The sequence below is a fragment of the Oncorhynchus mykiss genome, chromosome 12 (genome assembly GCF_057628025.1).
Source record: "Oncorhynchus mykiss isolate SJ-2025 chromosome 12, ASM5762802v1, whole genome shotgun sequence".
Taxonomy (NCBI): domain Eukaryota; kingdom Metazoa; phylum Chordata; class Actinopteri; order Salmoniformes; family Salmonidae; genus Oncorhynchus; species Oncorhynchus mykiss.
This window is the reverse complement of record NC_143033.1, coordinates 67,819,470-67,840,396: the sequence shown is the minus strand read 5'-3', so window position 1 is coordinate 67,840,396 and position 20,927 is coordinate 67,819,470. Positions and strand designations below refer to the sequence as shown.

The 20,927-nt window shown below is 42.1% G+C and overlaps 1 protein-coding gene across 1 annotated transcript; it reads left to right on the top strand.

Moving 5' to 3' along the window:
• Nucleotides 1-19,425, top strand: LOC110538015 (adenylosuccinate lyase). The gene is made up of 11 exons (XM_021624540.3): nt 1-276; nt 3,113-3,316; nt 3,452-3,496; nt 3,680-3,759; nt 12,823-13,041; nt 13,188-13,278; nt 13,426-13,495; nt 13,860-14,098; nt 18,459-18,548; nt 18,731-18,907; nt 19,163-19,425. Exons 1-11 carry the CDS (start codon nt 142-144, stop codon nt 19,247-19,249), a joined length of 1,437 nt encoding a protein of 478 aa, XP_021480215.3. The 5' UTR covers nt 1-141; the 3' UTR covers nt 19,250-19,425.
• The last annotated feature ends 1,502 nt before the right edge of the window (nt 19,426-20,927 follow it).

The window sequence follows — 20,927 nt, the reverse complement described above, 5'->3', positions numbered from 1 at the left end:
ATTACGTAATGACATCATCACGCAATGACATCACAACGTAATTGAGCAACTTTTAGCCACAAACTGACCTGCCTCTAGCAATTTCCCCTGAAATTTTGTTGGCAGCACTGCACGCATGCTGGTGATAAGCGAGTTTTAGTTATGGACGAGTTTAGTAAGTATCGTTCGCCGCTGGTGTCTCGATATGCCAGCAAGGAAATGGCCTACAACTTCAGTGACAGGAAGAAATTCACAACGTGGAGAAAACTGTGGATCTACCTGGCCAAAGCGGAAAAGGTGTTAGGTATTTTATAGTAACTTAGCTAGCCATCATGGATGAACATGTAACTGTTATGCAGGCCCTCGTCTGTATTTCAGTAACTAACATTAGCTAGCTATTGTTTTCCAAATATATTTTGCAAGTCTATTGTAAAAGTTGCGACCTTGAGAGACTTCAAGTTCCCTGCTCTAAATATGGGGACCTTACAGTAAATGAACAGGTTCAGAATGTTTGCCTTCCCAAGAGAGAAGATGCGAACCATAGTAGGCAACAGCTAAACAAGCTAGTTTTGCTAGTAGGATGCAGTGTCTTGTGATAGTCATTGCATAGTTGTGTACTGTTGGGGGTAGTCGAGGTCCAGGATTGGTTAACACTGGACTAGTGTAACTTACTTTACCAACTTTAAATCAACCCTGTAGTAGTCCTTCAGATTTAACGTTATCCCCTTCAATGAATCTAGCCTCTAACTTAATGTCTGGGTTACATATATTTTTCAGCCTCGTGACCACACTGCAAATTCCAATATTCCACTGCTGTTGGGCTAAACTATTTGGAAACTGGATATATGTCTAGCTAGTCCACATGATGAGTAAAAGTGCAGACTTTGAAACCTAAATAAGTGTTGCAAAGCAAAAACCTTTAAGAGAAAAACACTAGGCAATTTTTTTTATCTAACCTTTTTCTACTTGGCAAGTCAATTAAATACAAATTCTTATTTACAATGACGGCCAAACCCGGAGGCCAATTGTGCTCCACCCTATAGGACTCCCAGTCACGGCCTGGATGTGAGCAATTTTTTTTTGATTAGCTTAAAGACAAAAATGACTTCCACAACCCTTCTAATTTACAGGGGCGCTGTGTGTGTGTAATTAACCTTACTATCAGACCCTCTTTCAAATGCATCAGCTCATCTGTTCTGTTAGTGGAGGGGAAATGGACTACACAAAGGTAAGGATATAGGCAGGGATAGCCAGAAATGACAAAATACAGATACATTGATCGTTATATTTTGTATCAAAATAAACTACAAAATATGTGTGCAAATAAACACTACATGGCCAAAAGTATGTGGATACTCCTTCTGATTAGTGGATTCGCTATTTCAGCCACACACGTTTCTGACAGGTGTATAAAATCGAGCACACAGGCCGGCAATCTCCATAGACAAACATTGGCAGTAGACTGGCCCATACTGTAGAGTTCATGGACTTTCAACTTCATAGGATGCCACCTTTCCAACCAGTCGGTTTGTAAAATTTCTGCCCTGGTCAAGTGTTTTTGGTTACTATATAATTCTGTATGTGTTATTGCATCATTTTGATGTCTTCACTCTTATTCTACAGTGTAGAAAATACTAAAAGTTAAGAAAAACCCTTGAATGAGTAGGTGTCAACTTTTTGACTGGTATTGTACATTCATATGTAATTCATTTAGCAGATGCTTTTATCACACCATAGTGCTATCAGACTTCTGATTCCAATGTAGGGTGAAAGGGGAGCCACAAAATGTGAACCACTATACAAAATTATATAGTAAAATATTTTGCTTTTTGAAAATACAAAGTACATTGGAGTTTAGTTCAGCCCAGTGTAATTCAAAATACTCTAATTAAAATGTGTTTTTAATACATAACATAAATTAGGCAGGTAGCCTGGTGGTTAGAGCTTTGGGCCAGTATTGAATCCCCAAGCTGACAAGGTAAAAATCTGTCGTTCTGCCCCTGAACAAGGCAGTTAACCCACTGTTCCCCGAGCGCCATGGATGTTGATTTAAGGCAGCCCCCGCAAATATGGAAGACACATTTCAGTTGGACGACTGACTAGGTATTCCCCTTTCCCTAAATACTGGTCATCTCTGCTTATGGAGCCTTTTAGCAGCTTAGCTGACACAACACGCATGCACAGGGCCATAGGGGTGTTGGAAATCTCTCTTCTCACACTCGTTAGTAGCTACTTTAAACTTGTGTCCTAATGAAAAGGAATGTACGTAGTGTTCCCATACAAAACGTTGTTTCGTCAGATGTTAAGTAGCAAGTTGGGCTACAGTGTCTTTCTGTTGGGGTGGGGTTGTCTAAAATAGCCAGGCCAAAATGTCAGGGTAATTAGACACCCCCTGAGAGTTAACCTCTTTACTCTCTTCACTCCCTTCTCCTTGGCCATAAGTAACCCTTCTATGTTTGCAGATCTGTAAGTTGTTTACAATATGGTGGAAACTCCACCATTACACTGCCTATAGCTTACCTATCCAGAGCCAAGTAAACAACATTGTTACTTACGGTTAAGGGGAGGGGTAAGGAGGGAGTTGAGACGCTGCCCAGTAATGTCACTTGCTATTCTCATAAACACAGGGCCAACCTCCTGATCTCCTACTCAAACACCACATTCTATTTTTCAATGGTTGTAAATAGACCTACCGTGATGATTGTGCTTGAATAGTTTTCCTAAGTACTGTGTGAGATATGGAACAAAACAACAACTCATCTAGCTATCTGTTTGAAAGTGATTGGAAAATGTTGACCCACTTTCTGAACCGTTCCACCTCACGTCCCATTGACCCAATTGGCTTACTTTTTATTACATAGGAGCCTACAATGTGCAACTACTACAAGCTGCAATGTTGCAACGATGTTTCGGCTTAATAAAATCCAGGGAACACTTGATAAAGTAGCTAGCGCTTACTCTGGGATATGCATCCAGTGTATCAGCTACAATGACAGGCTGCAGTGCTTTCCCTACACCCCTAGAGTACCATCTCTAACTGTCTCTGCTTCTCTTGCCCCCTCCGCCGCTGACCTCCAGGATCTTTGTCTGCTCCTTCTAACTCTCTCTCCTCTTCTTATCCTCCCTTCTCCAGGCTCTTGGCCTGCTCGTCACCGACGCCCAGGTGACTGAGATGGAAAGCCACGCTGAGGACATCGACTTTGCCATGGCGGCGGAGGAGGAGAGCAAGCTGAGGCACGATGTCATGGCCCACGTCCACACTTTCGCCCACTGCTGCCCCACCGCTGCTCCCATCATCCACCTGGGCGCCACTTCCTGTTACGTGGGAGACAACACGGTAAGAGAAGCCTGACAACCACGTTATTTTAGGATGAGTGTGCTTAATGGTCATGTTTGTTTCTCATGGGTGTATATATGCGACTAAGATTTTTATTCATATTGACTGATATACCTGCTTTTTTTTTTCTCCCAGGATTTGATCCTGCTTCGTGACGGTTTTGACATTCTCCTGCCGAAGGTAAATTAGTTGTTTTAGACCAGGAAGGATTAATACTACTACCCCCAGGGAAGCACTATATACTGATAGTATAGTGTAAAGTTATGTGCAACTTTGTTGAAAATGTCTGCGAAAGTCGAACAAGTATGATCCTATAGATCCTCATCACTTCCGTAAACTAAAAACAGTATTCTGTCTCTATAGTTGGCCAGAGTGATCGACAGACTGTCAAACTTTGCTGAAAAATACGCTGGTCTCCCCACCCTGGGTTTCACACATTACCAGTAAGTATGAACACCCCAGGAGGTTCGAACGTCTTTATTAGTCCATGAGCATGTGTGACAGGTTAAAGGAAATATTCATAGCCTGTTATACATTAAAAAGTATTAGTAAGTTTATAGTAAGTGAGGATCGTAAAACATCTAAGGTTAAAAAGATGCATTCAGTATTAGTTGATAGAGATGAATAACATTCATATAATTGTGTTAACGTTAAAATCTGTCAAAGGGTAAGAATTGAGAGGAATGTGTAAACGTTATATTGATTACTTTATTTTGTGGTGCCTAAAAGTGTTAATCTGTGATCTACGAAATGCTCTTAATCTATGAGCCGGAGATCGATTGCTCTGGTCTCCACCCATATTCCTGGGGAAATCGCGGTCTTTTCTCATATCCCTAAACGTTGAATTGAGAATACAACACCGTATCACGCTCGTGATTATTTCTCCCCTGTTTTCAGGTACTTTATTGATGATAAAAATAGTAATTTAAATGTTATAACTCACTAACATGTCAAGAGTGTTTAAGGTGTGTCTTAGTAACGTCTTGAGGAAGTTAGAGTTAAGTTTGAAGAGAGTAATATTAGCCCTGCTCGTTTAAAGTGAAGAATAGCATCGTATTGAGAGTAGCTGCCATTTTGTGTCGATTGTGAATGAACATGTACGTTGTTAATAAGATATTTTGCTGTGTTAGTTGTATAATGGGTTTTCTGTTGTTTTGTAATGTGTTACTTTTGTGAAATGATATCACTAAACGTTGAATTGAGAATACAACACCGTATCACGCTCGTGATTATTTCTCCCCTGTTTTCAGGGGCATAACATTTTTGGAGGCTCCGCTGAGATTCGAACTCAGGATCTCCTGTATAAAAGCTCTCACCTTGTTTCTTTTGAGGCTTGGGAAAGCTGTTTTTACTGTACTGTATCGTTTAGTCTTTTCGGTCATTGTCAGGATGTGCTCGATAACATTGAAACCTATGATGGGATGATCTAAGGTTGACTGCAGCAAATGGGACTGAAATGCCATACCTGGGATGGATTGAAACAACTTTTCGGCTAGCCTCTGAAACTGACCAAACAAAGGAACTGATCATCCCGGTGCTGGTAATGAAAGGATGTCACCTATCACATCCCATCATAGGTTTCAATGTTATCGAGCACATCCTGACAATGACCGAAAAGACTAAACGATACATTACAGTAAAAACAGCTTTCCCAAGCCTCAAAAGAAACAAGGTGAGAGCTTTTATACAGGCTGTTAGCGCAGAACAGACAGATGAATACGCAGTGAAAACCAAGAAAGAGAAGGTTGCTGTACCAAAACACAGTAGCATTCAGATTGAGTGCCGTGTAGCTTCCCAGCCTTTCAAAGATGACATGACAATGCTTTTCCAGCCAGACCTGAACCCGCAGTGGCCAGACGACCTTGAGTTCTTTGACACACTAGTCAGAGTCAGGAAAGGTGTTTTTCCAGTTATCCTGCTTGATGTCTCTAACCCCACTGACCACGACATTGCCCTGCTAGGACGCACAATAATCGGTACAGTACAAACCATTATGACTGTGTTACCTGCCCAAGTCTTTGAAAAAACTGTCACCCCAGCCACAGTGAATCACACCAGCGTTCGAACCCCATGTACTGCTACTGAACAGTGGGATCCACCAGTAGATTTAACTCACCTAACCGAAGAACAGAGAGAGGTTGTTAGGCAAATGCTTAGAGAAGAGTGTCACTCCTTCTCCAGATCAGACAATGACATTGGCTGCATTGAACGATTGAAAATGACTATTTCTCTAAAGGACTCTGAACCAGTAAAGCGCACATACATGTCAGTGCCCAGGCCACTGTATCGGGAGATGAAGGGTTACATTTATGACCTCATAGTCCAGGGCTGGGTTAGGAAGTCAAACTCTTCATATTCTTCACCTGTCATGTGCGTTCGTAAGAAGGACGGGACCCTCCGGTTGTGTATAGATTACAGAGACCTGAACAGAAAGACACATCCCGACCGCCAGCCCATCCCTCGGGTCCAAGACATCATGGACAGTTTAGGTGGTAATTCCTGGTTCTCCCTCTTAGATCAGGGGAAAGCGTATCACCAGGGGTTCATCTCTGAAGAGAGCAGACCACTGACAGCATTTGTGACACCGTGGGGACTCTATGAGTGGATACGTATGCCATTCGGCCTCATGAACGCTCCTGCAGCTTTTCAGCGGTGTATGGAGGAGTGTTTGGAAGGGCTCCGGGATAACATCTGCATTCCTTATCTGGACGACACGCTAGTTTTCAGTAAAACATTCGACAGCCATGTGAATGATGTGCGAAAAGTTTTGCAGCGTCTCAGAGAGTATGGCATTAAACTCAAACCAAGTAAGTGTGATCTCTTTAAACCCCAGGTCCGTTATTTGGGCAGAATAGTGTCTGCAGAGGGCAGCCGAGTTGACCCAGCCGATTTTGAAGCAGTAAGAGCATTGAAAGAAATCAGACCAGAGACTGTGGGCCAGCTCAGAAAAATGCTTGGTTTACTCACTTACTACAGACAGTACATCAGACTTTTCTAGGAGTGCCAGCTGCCTGTATGACCTCCTGAAAGCAGATTCAGAGAAATTACCTGACCACCCACGGAAAACAAAAACAAAGAAAGTAAGTCATGTGGTGCCTTCAAACAAGCCAATCCTGTGGACTGACCAGCATCAACAGGCACTTGAACAGCTGATTGAGTGTTTGCTTCACCCACCAGTTTTAGGTTTCCCTGATTTCACTCAGCCATTTGTTGTACACACTGATGCTTCACACCTACATTCTGTCTACTGCAAAACTGAACGCAACCACTTCCAGGTGGGTTGCAGACTTGGCTGATTTCCACTTTACAATAAAGTACAGGCCAGGCAGAGAGAACGGTGATGCAGATGCTTTGTCAAGGATGCCACTGGATGTAGAGTCACTGATGAGAGAATGTTCTGAGGAGCTTCCACCAGACACCATCGCCGCCACGATACAAGCAGTTGAGGTACAGAAAGAGGCTGTTGTACCTTGGTCATTTTCAGCTGCATCTATGTCAGTATTAGCTGAAGGTGAGACAACCACTGCAACAACCAGCTCGATCCCAAAAGATGGGATAAGAGAAGCACAAGAATCTGATCCGATCATCCGTCCTGTGCTCAATTTCAAACTGTCTGGTTCCAAACCGCCAGTTAAAGAGCAAAAGAAATTCAGTCCAAAGACAAAATGCCTATTCAGAGAATGGGACAAATTGACAGTAGACAGTGATGGCATTCTGTACAGAATCACTACAGCCTGCAAGCAGTTAGTTCTACCAGAGCAGTACAAAGGTAAAGTGATGGAAGAGTTGCACAATAACATGGGACACCAAGGTACTGACCGCACTGTTTCACTAGTACGTGACCGCTTCTTCTGGCCATATATGCAATCTGACATCGAGCACTATGTGACTAAAACCTGTAGCTGTGTCAAGCAGAAAAAGCCAGCCCATGAAACAAGAGCTCCTCTGACAAACATTGTGACAACACAGCCATTTGAACTGGTATGTATAGACTTCCTTCATCTCGACAGATGCAAAGGGGGATATGAGTACATCCTCGTGGTTGTTGATCATTTTACACGTTTCACTCAAGCCTACGCCACCACATCAAAGTCAGGTAAAACTGCTGCAAATCTCATCTTCAATGACTTTGCCCTGAAGTTTGGGTTCCCGTCCCGCATCCACCATGACCAAGGGGGAGAATTTGAAAATCAGTTGTTCCATCAGTTAAAGAAACTCAGTGGCATGGCGGGGTCCAGAACAACACCCTATCACCCGATGGGAAACGGTCAAGCAGAACGCATGAACAGAACATTGTTGCAAATGTTAAAGACACTAACTGAGACACAAAAGTCAAATTGCAAGGAGTCTCTGAACAAACTGGTTTATGCCTATAACTGCACCCGGTGCGAAGTGACTGGCTATTCACCATTTTATCTTCTGTTTGGGAGATCACCCAGGCTTCCAGTTGATATGCTCTTTGGATTGTGCACAGAGGCAGGTTCCAGTAACCAGCGAGACTACGTGGAGAACTGGAAACGAGGGATGGAAGAAGCATACGCCATTGCAAATGAAAATGCTCAGAAAGCCGCTGAAAGAAGTAAGAAGTACTATGACACTAAAGTTAGGAGTTCAGTGCTACAGCCTGGCGAGCGAGTTCTGATTAAAAACCTGACACCAAGAGGAGGACCAGAAACTCCGTAACTATTGGGAGGATACAATTCACACAGTGGTGAGACAAATGGGTTCAGACCTGCCGATTTATGAATTGAGACCAGAAAGGGGTAGGGGACGCTCCAGGGTCCTGCACAGAAACCTGCTCATGTCCTGTGACCACTTACCTTTTGAGACACAACCAGAAATGACCAAAGTGGACAAAAGTCAGAAAACGAGGAGACACCAGCCTGCATCACAGCCTCTAGATTCTGATGAAGACAGCGGGGATGAATATGACCTTCATCATGAGCCGCTACAGGTTCCCACATCTCCTACAGTACCTGAGGAGAGGAATGCTGAACCAGCGAGAGAGTGGGAACACAAGCCCCCAACAGTGAGACAGACAGTTGCAGTGCCAGTCCCTGATACGCTACCAGCACAGCCTCTTGTTGAAAAGCGGCTGGAGGAGACAACAACAGTTAAAGACCTGCCTGCTGAGGAGATGAACTTGCCTGCTGAAAATTTGCCTGATGATCGTCCACCAAGTGCCTTTCCTTCATTAACTGATGCTGCTGAACCTGAGGAACCAGCCTACCAGCTGCCACAAAGAGAGAGACACCCTCCAAGACGTATCACCTATGATCAGCTTGGTATCCCTTCCTGCTACAGTATACAGCCACAGCCACAGTTGTTCCCTGTCTACTCTGCACCAGGACTGGTTCCATGGCTGCCATCACTACAGCAATATTACTTTCAGCCACCTTACATATATGGGCTTCAGCAAACATGAGGCTACAGAGTTGACATGTTTGACCATGGACTACTGTCTGATTTCAGACTGTCAAAAGAGACAATTTGCAGACTATGCATATAGATCATTAAAATTGATGGACTGTTGATCAATAGTATGAGAAAAGACTGCTTATGTTATATAGCTGGTCAACAGATATGGACTGTGAATATAACTTGTTAGTTATATTTGAACTGTGACCCTTGACCTCTGCTCAAGTACTACCTTACAGAAGAGGATTTTCTAGGTCCAGTGCATACGGACTGTTGAAGACAATGTTGGTAATGTTGGGACAACATTTATTTTGTCGGGGAGAGTGTGACAGGTTAAAGGAAATATTCATAGCCTGTTATACATTAAAAAGTATTAGTAAGTTTATAGTAAGTGAGGATCGTAAAACATCTAAGGTTAAAAAGATGCATTCAGTATTAGTTGATAGAGATGAATAACATTCATATAATTGTGTTAACGTTAAAATCTGTCAAAGGGTAAGAATTGAGAGTAATGTGTAAACGTTATATTGATTACTTTATTTTGTGGTGCCTAAAAGTGTTAATCTGTGATCTACGAAATGCTCTTAATCTATGAGCCGGAGATCGATTGCTCTGGTCTCCACCCATATTCCTGGGGAAATCGCGGTCTTTTCTCATATCACTAAACGTTGAATTGAGAATACAACACCGTATCACGCTCGTGATTATTTCTCCCCTGTTTTCAGGGGCGTAACACATGACCCTCAAATTTGGGCTGTCGGGCTCACTTGGGCTGACGATGATGATTTTCAGTGATTTTCTTCAAGGTTTGTGTCTCTAGAGTTGGAAAATGTGTGATAGCAGTGCAGCAATGGTAGCGTTCTCTGTGTTATCACTCTTGATTTCATCCCTCCATCCCATTTATTTTCCCCATAGGGATTTTACCCTATGACAAGCAATGTCAGTTTTGAACAATGTATTGTTCACGTATAGCCTTTAATCCTATATCATTGGAAAGCTTAGCTTCACAGCTATCCACCAGACATATTTTTGGAATGTTCAGGTCAACCTGAACCTTTGACCCCTAGGGTACGTACATATAATATTTTATCTGTGTAAATCACTTAAAGGATACACTGATGCATTTTAATCTTTGTTTGACAAGTGGTTCTGAAAGAAAGTTGAAGTTACCTTTTTTAAAATGATATATAATATAACCAACTTTTGAAAGCAGCAGCTATAACAATTTTTTAAATAGCCCATATTGTGCCATTGACATTAGAATGTTGGAAGCTTAGCCACAGAATTCCATGTAGTGGGGCAGATATGTTTTTGGATTGTAACTTTGATGGAGGTACCACATTTCACACACACTGCTAGAACAGGCCCTTTAAAAAATATTTGTAGATACAGGGCCATCACAGGATTTGCGTATTAACTCCACAGAAACCTTTTTCCTATATGGCCGCCAAGCAACTCAATAGGGTCTTATTGTATCAACTTCACACGATCATACCTGTATGACTAACTGTAGCGTGCCCAATAATATCATAACATGCTCATAGTCATGTAGAATACACAACCAAATGAGCCGGCTGTGCAGATATAAAGATTATTCACAGAACTGTAAGAATGTGCCTAAAAATCTGTCTGAATTGCTTATTTCTGAAGACGTCATGATCAATAACTGCAATGTTTTCTCTTCAAACATGTCAAATGGATATGTACAAGTGAAGAGTCATGGATGTGAGCTGATTAACATTCTATACAATGTTATCCTATTAACTGTTGGGAGTACCCTTTCAGAACCACTTGTCCAACAAAGATACAAATGTATCAGGGTGTCCTTTTAAAGCAATTTATACAGGTAATTATGATATGTACCCTAGTCAAAGGTCAAGGTTATGTTGACCTGAAAATAAAAAATGTTTTGACTGATTGGTATCTGTGAATCTAAGCTTTCCAGTGGTATATAATTAAAGGGTATACGTGAGCATATAACTTGTTGCATACTGACACATTTCTAACTCTAGTGACTATAGACTTTCAAGGTAATCACTATGAGACATCGTCAGCCCGACCAATCCCCCCCCCCCCTGGCTCATGGACTATATGTGCCATTGTGGATACAGGTGAAGTCTGAAGTTTACATACACTTAGGTTGGAGTCATTAACTCATTTTTCAACCAATCCACAAATTTCTTGTTAACAAACTATAGTTTTGGCAAGTCAATTAGGACATCGACATTGGGCATGACACAAGTAATTTTTCAAACAGTTGTTTACAGACAGATTATTTCACTTATAATTCACTGTATCACTATTCCAGTGGGTCAGAAGTTTACATACGCTAAGTTGACTGTGCCTTTTTAAACAGCTTGGAAAATTCCATAAAATTATGTCATGGCTTTAGAAGCATCTGATAGGCCAATTGAAATCATTTGAGTCAATTGGAGGTGTACCTGTGGATGTATTTCAAGGCCTACCTTCAAACTCAGTGCCTCCTTGCTTGACATCATGGGAAAATCAAAATAAATCAGCCAAGGCCTCAGAAAAAAAATGGTAGACCTCCACAAGTCTGGTTCATCCTTGGGAGCAACTTCCAAACGCCTGAAGGTACCACGTTCATCTGCACAAACAATAGTACGCAAGTGTAAACACCATGGGACCACGTAGCCGTCATACCTCTCAGGAAGGATATGCGTTCTTCTAGAGATGAAAGTGCAAATCAATCCCAGAACAACAGCAAAGGACCTTGTGAAGATGCTGGAGGAAACAGGTACAAAAGTATCTATATCCAGAGTAAAAGAACAGGGGTGGCAACATCATGTTTTGGCGGTGCTTTGCTGAAAGAGGGACTGGTGCACTTCACAAAATAGATGGCATCTTCAAGGAAAATTAAGGAAAATTACGTGGATATATTGAAGCAACATCTCAAGACCTCGGTCAGGAAGTTAAAGCTTGGTTGCAAATGGGTCTTCCAAATGGACAATGACCCCAAGCATACTTGTGGCAAAATGGCTTAAGGACAAGAAAGTCAAGGTATTGGAGTGGCCATCACAAAGCTCTGATCTCAATCCTATAGAAAAGTTGTGGGTGCAAGCAAGGAGGCCTACAAACCTGACTCAGGTACACCAGCTCTGTCAGGGGGAATGGGCCAAAATTCACCCAACGTATTGTGGGATGCTTGTGGAAGGCTACCCAAAACATTTGACCCAAGTTAAACAATTTAAAGGCAATGCTATCAAATTTGAATTGATTATATGTAAACTTCTGACCCACTGGGAATGTGACGAAAGAAATAAAATATTAAATAAATAATTCTCTACTATTTCTCTGACATTTCACATTAAAATAAAGTGGGGATCCTAACTGACCTAAGACAGGGAATTTTTACTAGGATTACATTTGAGGAATTGTGAAACTGAGTCTAAACTTCTGACTTCAACTGTATATCCCATTTGTCTATGAACACTCATGTTCCTGTTGGCAGTTGATGTTATTCTTCAATAACACAAACCGCAAAGCAAATCAGGGGGAGAAAAATGTATTCATTTGAAAAGGAGAAATCATAGCTGTTATGCTGGGTGGTAATGTTCATTCCCCCTGTCCTCAACTTTTCTCCACAGAACAAAGGAACACAATGCCATTTATACCCCCCCTCCCCACCCTAGCCTGGGGTTGACCAATCAGAAGTCCTTGCAGTACAACTGGGCCAATGGCCAAATAACAAGTATCCTGCTCCAGTCTCAATGTACAGATCAATGAAAACGTGGCACACGTAGCTCCTGAGTCTGACATTTCCAAAGATTCTGAACAGCTGTTGAACTGAAGACCAATTATTTCCATTGACAATTCCCTATTGACCATTGGTACTCTATTTACTTTTTAGTTCTCCTGTCCTCTCATCCTCTATGTTGTGTATCTTCAAAATATTCTTATATTCCTCTAGGATTAAAGCGATGTATTGTGCACTTTAATCTCTGGCCTATTTCTGTCATCTTTCTGTTTTTATTTGAATCTTTTTATTATTTTTTTCATTTTATTTGAACTTTTCTTCTCACCTTTCTGTATTTTTTTTCTTCTCCACCTCTCTCTCGCTCTACCAGGCCGGCCCAGTTGACCACAGTGGGTAAGAGAGCATGTCTGTGGCTCCAGGACTTGGCCATGGACATGCGGAACCTTCAGCGTGCCCGCGAAGACCTGCGTTTCCGGGGGGTGAAGGGTACTACGGGCACCCAGGCCAGCTTTCTGCAGCTCTTCCAGGGGGACCATGATAAGGTGGAGGATCTGGACAGAATGGTCACAGAGATGGCAGGCTTCAAAAAGTGAGTTTAATTTATACTTTTGTCAACAGTCTCTTGAGTTTCCTATCTACCACAAGTTTTGTAATTTGAGGCTAGTAAAAACAGATCCCTCAACTTTTTTTATTTTTAGGTTTATGTTCTCTAATCCTGTTAATTTTTCCTCCCAGGGCCTACATGGTGACCGGACAGACGTACAGTCGTAAGGTGGACATTGACTCCCTCTCTCACCTGGCCAGCATGGGAGCCACCATCCACAAGGTCGAGATGAGATTTTACTTTAGTGGAAATGTTTGTCATCCTTACAGCCCTAAGTCACAAGTCTATATACGGAGAAACAATGCCTCCTGGTGGTCTTTAACAGTAGTTGAATGACCCACAGGTAATAAATTATACTCTCCTCCTCAGATCTGCACTGACATCCGCCTGCTGGCTAACCTTAAAGAGATTGAGGAGCCTTTTGAGAAGGAGCAGATCGGTGAGTTATAAGAAGGAAATTGATCAACTTCCTACCCAGGTATAGGGGAATCTAATCCCGAAATTAGGGTGACTCTCGATTCCTCTCTCCTTGCATCTTTCTCAAAGCGGATTGGAGCAAAAGATCAGAAGATCCTTTACCTCTGATCTTCTGCTCCAATGTGCTTTGACAAGGAGCTGTAGAGGAAGGATGTGAGGAATCAATAATATACAATTGAGTTTCGGCCCTAGATTTCACTTTGATTAAGGCACCAACCAGTAAATCATCCTGATGACTCAGAGTAAACAGCTAGTTTAAGTTATTTCCTAAATGCCAACCCATTGTTACTTGTCTGGGTCCCACTGACAAGTCTCTCCCCCACCAGGCTCCAGTGCCATGGCCTACAAGAGGAACCCAATGCGTTGTGAGCGTTGCTGTAGTCTGGCCCGCCACCTGATAGCGCTGCTTGCTGATCCCCTCCAGACCGCCTCTGTCCAGTGGCTGGAAAGAACACTAGATGACAGTGCCAACAGGAGAATCTCCCTCCCGGAGTCTTTCCTTACTGCTGACATCATCCTCAGCACCCTGCAGAACATCACTGAAGGTCTGGTGGTCTACCCCAAGGTAGAGTCATTTAGTTTTTTTTAGATAATTAGATGTAGTAAGCTTCTCCAGACAGAAATTGAAGATAAAAACACAATAAACCGGGATGTTTTTTTTTTTTTACCATTGTCCTCAAGGTATTATCACCAGCGTTTTAAACCTTGTCATTTCATGAGTCCACAACTGCATATCTGCACACAGAGGAACAACATTCAACTCACACTGTCTTGCAGGTCATCAGACTGTTAAACAGCCATCACTAACACAGAGGCTGCTGCCTTCATACAGACATGGGCTACTTTAATAAATTGATCACTAGTCACTTTAATAATGCCACTTTAATAATGTTTACATATATTGCATTACTCATCTCATATGTATATACTGTATTTTATACTATCTATTGCATCTTGTTTATGCCGCTCTGTTATTGCTCATCCATATATTTGTATATTCTTATTCCATGCCTTTACTTAGATTGTGTATTAGGTAGTTATTGGGGAATTGTTAGATATTGCTGCACTGTCAGCACTATAAGCACAAGCTTTTCGCTACACTCACATTAACATTTGCTAACCGTGTTTATGTGACCAATAAAATGTGATTTGATGTTATGTAGGGGTGTAACGGTACACATTCATATCCGTACCATTCGGTACGGGGACCTCTGGTCAGCACTTTGAGTGAATATAGCACACACACACAGTTGAAGTCAGAAGTTTACATGCACTAAGTTGACTGTGCCTTTAAACAGCTTGGAAAATTCCAGAAAATAATGTCATGACTTTAGAAGCTTCTGATAGGCCAATTGACATATGAGTCAATTGGAGGTGTACCTGTGGCTGTATTTCAAGGCCTACCATCAAACTCTGTGCCTCTTTTGCTTGACATCATGGGAAAATCAAAAGGAAATCAGCCAAGAAAAATGTGTAAACCTCCACAAGTCTGGTTCATCCTTGGGAACCGTTTCCAAATGCCTGAAGGTACCACGTTCATCTGTACAAACAATATGACGCAAGTATAAACACCATGGGACCACGCAGCTGTCATACCGCTCAGGAAGGAGACATACTTTGGTGCAAAAAGTGCAAATCAGTCCCAGAACAACAGCAAAGGATCTTGTGAAGATGCTGGAGGAAACTGGTACAGAAGTATCTATATCCACAGTAAAACGTGTCCTATATCGACATAACCTGAAAGGCCGCTCAGCAAGGAAGAAGCCACTGCTCCATAACCGCCATAAAAAATCCAGACTATGGTTTGCAACTGCACATGGGGACAAAGATTGTACTTTTTGGAGGAATGTCCTCTGGTCTGATGAAACAAAAAAATAACCCTTTGGCGATAATGACCATCATTATGTTTGGAGGAAAAAGGTGGAGGCTTGCAAGCCAATGAACACCATCCCAACCGTGAAGCATGGGGGTGGCAGTATCATGTTGTGGGTGTGCTTTGCTGCAGGAGGGACTGGTGCACTTCACAAAATAGATGGCATCATGAGGGGGGAAAATTGTGTGGATATATTGAAGCAACATCTCAAGACATCAGGAAGTTAAAGTTTGGTTGCAAATGGGTCTTCCAAATGGACAATGACCACAAGCATACTTCCAAAGTTGTGGAAGGTATTGGAGTGACCATCACAAAGCCCTGACCTCAATCCTATAGAAAAATTGTGGGCAGAAGTGAAAAAGCGTGTGTGTGAGCCAGGAGACCTACAAACCTGGGTACACCAGCTCTGTCAGGAGGAATGAGCCAAAATTCACCCCATTTATTGTGGGATGCTTGTGGAAGGCTACCTGAAATCTTTGACCCAAGTTAAACAATTTAAAGGCAATACACTTAATTGGTATTTGGTAGCATGTAAACGTCTGACCCACTGGGAATGTGAAAGAAATAAAAGCTGAAGTAAATCATTCTCTACTATTTTTCTGACTTCACAATAAAGTGGTGATCCTAACTGCCCTAAGACAGGGAATTTTTACTAGGATTAAATGTCAGGAATTGTGAAACTGATTTTATGTATTTGGCTAAGGTGTATGTAAACTTCCGACTTTAACTGTGTGTGCGTGTATATATCTATCTCAGAATGGGATGATCCTCCATTTGTTTAAATCTCCAGTTAGGGAACATTTTGGCTTCCTCGTAGAAGCAAAAATGTATTGAACTTATTAGAGCATTAATTTGCCCAAGATAAGACGTGAAAAAAATGCACAAGTCATTCATGTATTCCTTCAACTTTCTGAAGAGGCAATTGTGCGGGATGCCCCTGTCTGTGTATAGCTGTACACGATGATGCTAAGGACAGCTGTCTTCTGGTAGAGGGAAAGTCTTTCCCCAAAACCTTCTCAATGAAATGTTAACTACAAAGTAAAGTATTCAGACCCTTTGACTTTTTCCACATTTTGTTACGTTACAGCCTAAATCAATTTTAGAATAAATAAAAATCTACACACAATACTCCATAATGACAAAGCGAAAACACGTTACAAAATAAAACGCCTTATTTACACAAGTATTCAGACCCTTTGCTATGAGACTCGTAATTGAACTCTGGTGCATCATATTTCCATTCATCATCCTTGAGATGTTGCTTCAACTTGATTGGGGTCCATCTGTGGTAAATTCAATTGATTGGACATGATTTGGAAAGGCACACACCTGTCAATACAAGGTCCCATAGTTGACAGTGCATGTCAGAGAGAACCAAGCCAAGAGTTTGAAGGAATTGTCCGTAGAGGTTTGAGACAGGATTGTGTCGAGGCACAGATCTGGGGAAGGGTACCAAAACATTTCTGCAGCACTGAAGGTCTCCAAGAACACAGTGGTCTCCATCATTCTTAAATTTTAAGAAATGTGGAACCACCAATACTCTTCCTAGAGCTGGCTGCCTGGCCAAACTGAGAATTTGGGAGAGAAGGGCCTTGGTCATGAAGGTGACCAAGAACCCGATGGTCACTCTGACAGATCTCTAGAGTTCCTCTGTGGAGATGGGAGAACCTTCCAGAAGGACAACCATCTCTGCAGCACTCCAACAATCAGGCCTTTATGGTACAGTGGCCAGACGGAAGCAACTCCTCATTAAAAGGCACATGACAGCCCGCTTGGAGTTTGCCAAAGGCACCTAAAGACTTTCAGACCGTGAGAAATAAGATTCTCTGGTCTGATGAAACCAAGATTGAACTTTTTGGCCAGAATGACAAATGTCACTTTTGGAGGAAACCTGGAACCATCCCTACGGTGAACCATGGTGGTGGCAGCATCATGCATTTGGGATGTTTTTCAGCGGCAGGGACTGGAAGACTAGTCAGGATCGAGCAAAAGTAACGGAGCAAAGTACAGTGCGATCCTTGATGAAAGCCTGCTCCGGAGCTCAGACTGGGGCGAAGATTCACATTCCAACAGGGCAACGACCCTAAGCACACAGCCAAGACAACACAGGAGTGGCTTTGGGAGTCTCTGAATGTCCTTGAGGGGCCCAGCCAGAGCCTGAACTTAAACCTGATCGATCATCTCTGGAGAGACTCTCCCCATCCAACCTGACAGAGCTTGAGATGATCTGCAGAAAATAATGTGAGAAACTCCCCAAATACAGGTATGCCAAGCTTGTAGCGTCATACCCAAGAAGGCTTGAGGCTTTAATCGCTGCCAAAGGTGCTTCAACAAAGTACTGAGTAAAGTGTTTGAATACTTATATTAATTTAATATTTAATTTAAAAAATATACATAAATTAGCTTAGCTTTTTTGCTTTGTCATTATGGGGTATTGTGTGTAGATTGATGGGGGGAAAAATGTAATCAATTTTACAATAAGGCTGTAACCTAACAAAATGTGCAAATACTTTCCGAAGTCACTGTTTACCTGGCAGAATGATCTCATGATTATTTGCATCAATCCAGTGGTGATTTGATCAGCAAACTCTGCAATCATGTGTGCTACAGAAACACTGTTAACCAAGCAAGGCTCTTGCTGGTGTGCACCTAAATGAAAGGTTATCTTCACCCAAAAATGAAATGTATTTGTTTTTTTGCCAGACCTAAAATGTCTGGTGCATTGTTTTGTTTTTCTTTTAGTGTTTTTGACAGTGGAAATCAGAAACCTGGAAAAACAACAACATTTTCATTGGGCCCGACATTATATGGCTCATGATCTGTTCCTGGGTTAGTTTGGCATATTTTGCCAAAACTAAAATTAACTACAGTAACTGTTGCCTTTTTAAAAATGTCCTGCTCTACCGAAACTGAACCGTGACCCCAAAACCGCAATACGTACCGAACCCTGGGTTTGGTGAACCGTTACACTCCTAATGTAATGTATCCCTTTCTCATCATCATTTTCATCTTTCCCCCTCGCTTTCTCTCATCCTCTCTCGCGCTCTCTCAGGTGATAGAGAGACACATCCGTCATGAGCTTCCCTTCATGGCTACAGAGAACATCATCATGGCTATGGTGAAGGCTGGAGGCAACAGACAGGTACACACCCTTCTAGCGAAGGAGATGTCTGCTGTATGAGTCAACCTTTTTTCTGTATCTGTAACCAACAGATGCTTATCTATATTCCCAGTCAAAACCTTTGAAATGGTTGCATGTTGCGTATTTATATTTTTTGTGTAATCACACAGTAACAGTTTCTCTTGCCTGTGTTCTTGCTCCAGGACTGCCATGAGAAGATCCGTGTGTTGTCCCAGCAGGCTGCAAACGTGGTGAAACAGGAGGGGGGGGACAATGACCTCTTGGCCAGGGTCCAGGCTGACCCCTACTTCGCCCCTATCCTGGGCCATCTTGACAACATCCTGGACCCCAAGACCTTCATCGGCCGCGCCCCCCAACAGGTACTATACAGAACACCCGTTATCTTTGTTTTTCACAACTTGGCCTCAGAGTATTGTAAAATCTTTAGTTTAACCTTTAGTTAAACAGAAAATAATCTCCAGCACACTTGGTACAGATTTCATGGTGGCAAAATATCCATTCAATCTGAGCATCAATATCACCAGTGTGCTCTTTGGTATTTAGTAGAGTATACAGATTTTCTCCATGCGCTTATAGTTGACGCACCCTAACTCATCATTCTGTCTCCCTCTCAGGTGGCGAGGTTTCTCTCTGAGGAGGTACGTCCTCTGCTGGAACCTTACAAGGCCGAGATTGACGTCAAATTTGAGCTGGAGCTCTAAAACAGGGGACACTGACCTAAAAAACGACTAACACTAACAATTCTGAAATTATTATATTATTTTGCAGGTCAGGAGTGGCCTTTTCACTAAAACACATACTCTTACACACCAAAATAAACCGCATGACTGACTAATTGCATGCTGTATTGTAAGACAATAAAAGACTGAAATCAAAAGTCGGTGAGTTTGTAATGATGTAATGCTTAACTAGCAGGGTTACAACGTATACATACAGTTGAAGTCGGAAGTTTACATACACCTTAGCCAAATACATTCAACTCAGTTTTTCCACAATTACTGACATTTAATCCTAGTAAAAATTCCCTGTTTTAGGTCAGTTAGGATCACCACTTTATTTTAAGAATGTGACATGTCAGAATAACAGCAGAGAGAATGATTTATTTCAGCTTTTATTTCTTTCATCTCATTCCCAGGAGCTCAGAAGTGTACATACACTCAATTTGTATATGGTAGAATTGCCTTTAAATTGTTTAATTTGGGTAAAACGCTTCAGGTAGCCTTTCACAAGCTTCCCACAATAAGTTGGGTGAATTGTGGCCCTTTCCTCCTGACAGAGCTGGTGTAACTGAGTCAGGTTTGTAGGCCTCCTTGCTCGCACAAGCTTTTTCAGTTATGCCCACAAAATATCCTTTGGATTGAGGTCGGGGCTTTGTGATGGCCACTCCAATACCTTGACTTTCTTGTCCTTAAGCCATTTTGCCACAATTTGGGAAGTATGTTTGGGTCATTGTCCATTTGTAAGACCATTTGCGACCAAGCTTTAATTTCCTGACTGATATATCCACATTATTTTCCTCCTCATGATGCCATCTATTTTGTGAAGTGCACCAGTCCCTCCTGCAGCAAAGTACCCCCACAACATGATTCTGCCACCCCCATGCTTCACGGTTGGGATGGTGTTCTTTGTCTTGCAAGCATCCCCCTTTTTCCTCCAAACATAACGATGGATATTATGGCCAAACAGTTCTATTTTTGTTTCATCAGACCAGAGGACATTTCTCCAGAAAGTACGATCTTTGTCCCCATGTGCAGTTGCAAACCGTAGTTAGGCTTTTTTATGGGGGTTTTGGAGCAGTGGCTTCTTCCTTGCTGAGCGGCCTTTCAGGTTATGTCGATATAGGGCTCGTTTTACTGTGGAAATAGATACTTTTGTACCTGTTTCCTCCAGCATCTTCGCAGGGTCCTTTGCTGCTGTTCTGGGATTACTTTTCACACCAAAGTACATTCATCTCTAGGAGACAGAACGCGTCTCCTTCCTGAGCGTTTGACGGCTGCATGGTCCCATGGTGTTCATACTTGCGTACTATTGTTTGTATAGATGAATGTGGTACCTTCAGGCGTTTGGAAATTGCTCCCAAGGATGAACCAGACTTGTGGAGGTCTACAATTTTTTTCTTGGCTGATTTATTTTGATTTTCCCATGATGTCAAGCAAGGAGGCACTGAGTTTGAAGGTAGGCCTTGAAATACATCCACAGGTACACCTCCAGTTGACACAAATGATGTCAATTAGCCTCTATTTCTGGAATTTTCCAAGCTGTTTTAAAGGCACAGTCAACTTAGTATGTAAACTTCTGACCCACTGGAATTGTGATACAGTGAAGTAATCTGTCTAACAATTGTTGGAAAAATAACTTGTGTCATGCACAAAGTAGATG

Excerpts from the sequence above, each read along its gene's own strand:
- LOC110538015 (XM_021624540.3), top strand. The coding sequence starts at position 142 with ATGGACGAGTTTAGTAAGTATCGTTCGCCGCTGGTGTCTCGATATGCC. Across the intron at positions 3,760-12,822 it reads CTGGGTTTCACACATTACCA|GCCGGCCCAGTTGACCACAG; the intron begins GTAAGTATGAAC and ends TCGCTCTACCAG. Across the intron at positions 14,099-18,458 it reads GTCTGGTGGTCTACCCCAAG|GTGATAGAGAGACACATCCG; the intron begins GTAGAGTCATTT and ends GCGCTCTCTCAG.